This window comes from Sinocyclocheilus grahami, unplaced genomic scaffold, assembly GCF_001515645.1.
Source record: "Sinocyclocheilus grahami isolate Dianchi unplaced genomic scaffold, SAMN03320097.WGS_v1.1 scaffold5125.1, whole genome shotgun sequence".
NCBI classification, from domain to species: Eukaryota; Metazoa; Chordata; class Actinopteri; order Cypriniformes; family Cyprinidae; genus Sinocyclocheilus; species Sinocyclocheilus grahami.
This window is the reverse complement of record NW_015509895.1, coordinates 3,994-9,116: the sequence shown is the minus strand read 5'-3', so window position 1 is coordinate 9,116 and position 5,123 is coordinate 3,994. Positions and strand designations below refer to the sequence as shown.

At 33.7% G+C, this 5,123-nt stretch overlaps 2 protein-coding genes across 3 annotated transcripts in view; one reads left to right on the top strand and one right to left on the bottom strand.

The window, feature by feature from the left end:
* The window catches only part of LOC107577104 (thiosulfate sulfurtransferase/rhodanese-like domain-containing protein 1), a gene marked incomplete at its 3' end in the record, with an annotated part of 3,350 nt that extends 486 nt beyond the window's left edge, over positions 1-2,864 (bottom strand). The window contains exons 1-2 of the mRNA XM_016263216.1: positions 2,544-2,864; positions 484-606 (exon numbers count right to left, since the gene is read on the bottom strand). Coding sequence (XP_016118702.1) covers positions 484-606; positions 2,544-2,685 — 265 coding nt within the window. The remainder of the gene's footprint in view (positions 1-483; positions 607-2,543) is intronic.
* A 721-nt stretch (positions 2,865-3,585) lies between these two features.
* The window catches only part of LOC107577103 (cystatin-B-like), a 4,840-nt gene continuing 3,302 nt past the window's right edge, over positions 3,586-5,123 (top strand). For both annotated transcript variants that reach the window (XM_016263215.1, XM_016263214.1), the window contains exon 1: positions 3,586-3,757. In XM_016263215.1, coding sequence (XP_016118701.1) covers positions 3,686-3,757 — 72 coding nt within the window. In that variant the 5' untranslated portion in view covers positions 3,586-3,685. The remainder of the gene's footprint in view (positions 3,758-5,123) is intronic.

The following is a 5,123-nucleotide window of genomic DNA, read 5'->3' as shown; positions in this document are numbered from 1 at the left end:
AGTATAGTAATACCAGTCAATTTTGACCTTGTGGGGACATTTTTTCAGTTCCCATGAGGAAACAAGCTTATAAATCATACAGAATTAGGTGTTGTTGTTGTTTTTTACTATAATAGCAGATAGTTTCCTGTGAGGGGTAGGTTTAGGTGCAGGGTTAGGGTGAGGGGATAGAAAATACAGTTTATACAGTAGAAGAACCATTACATCTATGGAGAGTCCCCATAATGATGGGAATACCAGTGTGTGTGTGTGTGTGTGTGTGTGTGTGTGTGTGTGTGTGTGTGTGTGTGTGCGCGCGCACTGGTTTGGGTAGTTTATGAGGACACAAATTTGTATAATGACATGAGTATGACACAGGTATTACAAAATGAAGGTGGTTAAAAAAAGTTTCCTGTGAGGGGTAGGTTTAGGGGTAGGGTTGGTGTAGGGCGATACTACATGTCTGTGTGAGTTTGTGCAGATCTTTGTGTGTTGGTGACTTACAGGGAATGTTAGTGGCTCCTGGAATAAATCCTGCTTCCAGTTCCTCTGGTTCACGAACATCGAAGAGCTGAACGCTTCCGGTGGACATCATTTCCTTCAGCTGCTCGTACGTCACAACATCATCTGAAGCACACGACGGGTGAGCACACATCTGAGTATTGAAATCATCCTGCTGCTAATTCATATTGGAAAGCTGTATTTATCTATTATTTATTTTATCATTTATCATTTAATATCTGATACCTTGATTATGGATAAATATAGATAACTGGAACTACAAATACTATTTTATCATTTCAAACCTAACAACGATTTTTTTTTTTTTTTGTGAACGATTTTTAGGGTTGGTAAATTTGATGAATGTTTTTAAAGTCTCTTCTGTTCACCAAAGGCTGCATTTATTTGATCAAAAATACAGTAAAAACAGTAATATTATGAAATATTATTACAATTTAAAATCACTGTTTTTTTGTTTAAATATATTGCAAAATGTAATTTATTCACAGTATTTCATCAAACTAAACTAATATACTCTGTGTGAAAGTTGGTTTTTACTCGTGTTTTCACAAAAAAATAAATACAGCATAAGAATAAGATATAGTAATATATGCTAACTATCACATGTATGGATGAAAATAATTTTTACAAAAAATGAAGTATATTTTTATGAAAATTTAAGAAATTAAGAACATTTTAGGACAATGCTAAGACAATATTTTCAAGACACACACATTTGCATTAATATTTGCACATATTAATTGGCTGGGAAGAAGTTTGATGTTTTCACTGCCAACCACTATCAAGCTAAACTCTGAAAAGTACTGGCAGCTTGCCATCAGTAGCCCCCGGGGGGGGGGGGGGGGGATCATGCTTTGTAAAAATCATAATTATAATTTTATTTTATTTATAATTTATAATTTAATTAAATAATTATAACATAATAATTATGAGATACAGAGTTCAAATTATTACATACTAAGTGTATGAGTAATTTTGACACAAGTCTAATTTTTTAATGTCATGATTGACTTTTTTTCTGATGATTATGACTTTTTATCTCATCATTATGACTCAAATGATGACTTTTCGTCTCATAGTTTTTATATTTGTCATAATTTCTACTTTTTATCTCATAATTAGGATTTAGTATCTCATCATTTTTACTTTTCATATAACAATTACAACTTTTTATCTCATAATTATGGCTTTTTCATCTCATAACTCCAACTTTTTGTCATTTTTGACTTTATCTCATAATTATCTCATAATGAATTTCTCTACACATAATTTACATCTCATAATTTTGACTTTTTGTCCTTTTTGACTTTATCTCATAATTATCTCATAATTAATTTCTCTATACATAATTTACATCTCATAATTTTGACTTTTTGTCCTTTTTGACTTTATCTCATAATGATCTCATAATTAATTTCTCTACACATAATTTACATCTCATTTGTCTTTTTCGACTTTATCTCATAATGATCTCATAATTAATTTCTCTATACATCATTTACATCTCATAATTTTGACTTTTTGTCATAATTATGACTTCCTATGTCATAATTGCCTTTTTATCTGATCATTTTTGTCATAATTTCTATTTTTAATTACGACACTATCTCATACTATTGACTTTTTCGTGTCATAATTGGCCTTTTCTCGTAATTAATTGACTTATTATCTCATAATTAGTCATTAATAGTGTCATAATTACAACATTTTATCTCCTAATTACAATTGACCAAATCCTTTTTTCCCCTTATGTGACAGAAGAGGGCTTTCATAGATATCAGGCAGGTTATGGCCAAGCCAACTCTGTTCATCAGATGATGCAACCCTCTCTGACCCCTGAGTCACTGGCCATACGTGCAAACTCCCATGCTCACTATGAATGACAGATGTTACTTTTCCCACGTTCGTTAAATGCACAACATTACTTTGTTTCGCATATAAGCCAGTGGAATACAAATACACATTCAAGTCGATTTTTAAAACATTTCTCTGACATTTCAGACATGATTATTTGCAGATACAGTGAGAGCTCAATACTTCACCTGTATTTAGAGGTCGATTGTGAGAGGTCTCGGTCCATTTACTGCAGCTGTCAGCTCCATCATCACATTGATCCGAGCTGTCTGCTGAGACTGACAGAAGCAGGAGCGCCGCAAGAGCGCACACACTTGAACTCAGATGCATCACTCTATTCAACTCTATCGAATTCCAGATAAGACACGTGCGCTTTTAACCACAGATAGAGTGAAGTCTGAAAGGTGCAGCTATGACTGATCTAAAGCAGTGTGTTTGGTTTAACGTATGATTGAGGCGATTACACGGATCTAAGTGTCGCTGATCGCGTTTATCGTGAGAAATTAAGCATGTTTTCCTCCAGGCGGCGCTCGGAGGCTCAAAAGCCGATTTCTCTATCGTCCTCTTGTGCATGTGTGGGGGTTTATCTTTTATTGGAGATCTTTCACTATAACCGTTTAAACCTATTAATTTAAATGAGCAATGTCTAATACAGACATGCAATGTTTTCCCCCAATTATTCCTTTAAACGTAATTAAAACAAATCTTTATCTAGTAACCACACTCGAGTGTGATCGGTCCGTTCAGATCAGCGCTGAGAAAAGTAACACACACCGCGTGACTGCGTCGCTCGCTTTAATGTGTCTGCAGCTGTCATGGACAATAATGTACTAGTTAATAATTTCATTAAGTAATTTTAAAGCCATTGTATCGAACATATACAGTGTGTAATTAAAACAGGAAATGTATTATATATATCACCAGAGTTCACCAATCAGAGAGAACGCCTGGTCTGCTAAGCCACGCCCACAATTGTATTTCCACTCACTTTTGTGTCGGTCTAAACCAAAATATAAGAGGAAATAACCATGATATATCAGATGTTATGATACATACGTGTATTTCACGTTCAAACAAAACGTACTAATTTTTTTTATACATTATTTAGTTGTATATCATTACTGTTATAGTCATAACTCTGTGAAATTGTTGTAAAATAGTTTTTGATCAACCCCCGCCTCTTCCGAACACATGGTACATTCCGCCGATGGCTCATAGTCATATGATCTAGATACCACATATAAACTGTAGCAGTGACATTTCTGTCAGCTGGACGGTCAGAAACACAGTTTCTCTACATCTCGACACCGATCAACCAAACATTACAGCAATGGCAACAATGGTTGGAGGTCCATCCGAGGTGAAGCAAGCCACTGCTGAGGTGCAGAAGATCTGCGATGAGGTGAGACTGGAGCTTCTGTGTTTGTTTTGATGCTGTAAGTCAGCTGATGTGGGAATGCACGTGATGTGTATTTATTAGTTTAGTGTATTTATCAGTTATTATAAGCTGTTTATTATTTATTAGTTAGCTCTGCAAGTGAACGGCGCATTATAGAGCCATCCCAAAGACGCACAAGATCACTTTCACAGACTTTCACATTAACCGTTCCCTCCTGCTGCCCAACTCAACCCGAGCAGCGGCGTCCTTAACCATCTTCAAGAAACCACTGAAACACATCTCTTCCATCTTCATTTGACCCTCTGACTCTAGCACTCGCTATTTTAATTCTAAGAAAAGAAAGACGTGAAAAAACACTTGACCCTCTAACACTTGCACTCTCTATTCTATTTCTATTCTTTGACTTTTTATTTTATTTATAAAAAAGACCCTCTCACTTGCACTCTCTATTCTATTTCTATTCTTTGACTTTTTATTTTATTTATAAAAAAGACCCTCTCACTTGCACTCTCTATTCTATTTCTATTCTTACTACTTGTCTTTAAAAAAAATAAAAAAGAGCCTCTAATACTTGCATTCTCTATTATTTTTCTATTCTTTTGACATTTTTATTTTATTCATAAAAAAGACCCTCTAACACTTGCACTCTATTATAGTTCTATTCTTACTACTTGTCTTTAAAAAAATTAAAAAAGAGCCTCTAACGCTAGCATTCTCTATTATTTTTCTATTCTTTTGACTTGTTTTATTTGTATTTTTAAAAAGACCCTCTAACACTAGCGTTCCCTATTCTTTTTCAATTCTGTCTACTTGTTTTCTTTTTATTTATAATTTTTTTTAAATCTTGCTACATGTACTGCGTTAGACTAACCGAGACTTGTCACAGCACTTACATATTATTGCCCTTTTGTTAGTTTGATTGCTTCTATTGTCCTCATTTGGAAGTCGCTTTGGATAAAAATGTCTGCTAGATGACTAGAAGTTACTATGCTATGGCAATAAAATAATAAATAAAAACTATTAATATAGGATAGCTATGTTCAGCTTCCTGAATGACTCAAAGTCAGAATGTCTGTCAAATGTACAACAATAGCTTGCAACAGTGATTGTTGGTATTAAATAGTATTTATAGAAGCTTAAAAAGTTACAAACAAGCAATTAAAAAAAGTTCTTTGCATTTCATTTGTATATTTTATGATATTTTATTAAATGTACTTAAATTGTGTGACGTACTGTATTATGGAAGAATTTAATATAGTCTTTAAAGAGCCTATTATTAAGTGTTTAATTTTGCCTAACCATACAGTGAAAATTACACATACATTGTGTGTATTGCTTTATACAGTTAGGTCCATATTTGGACATTTTT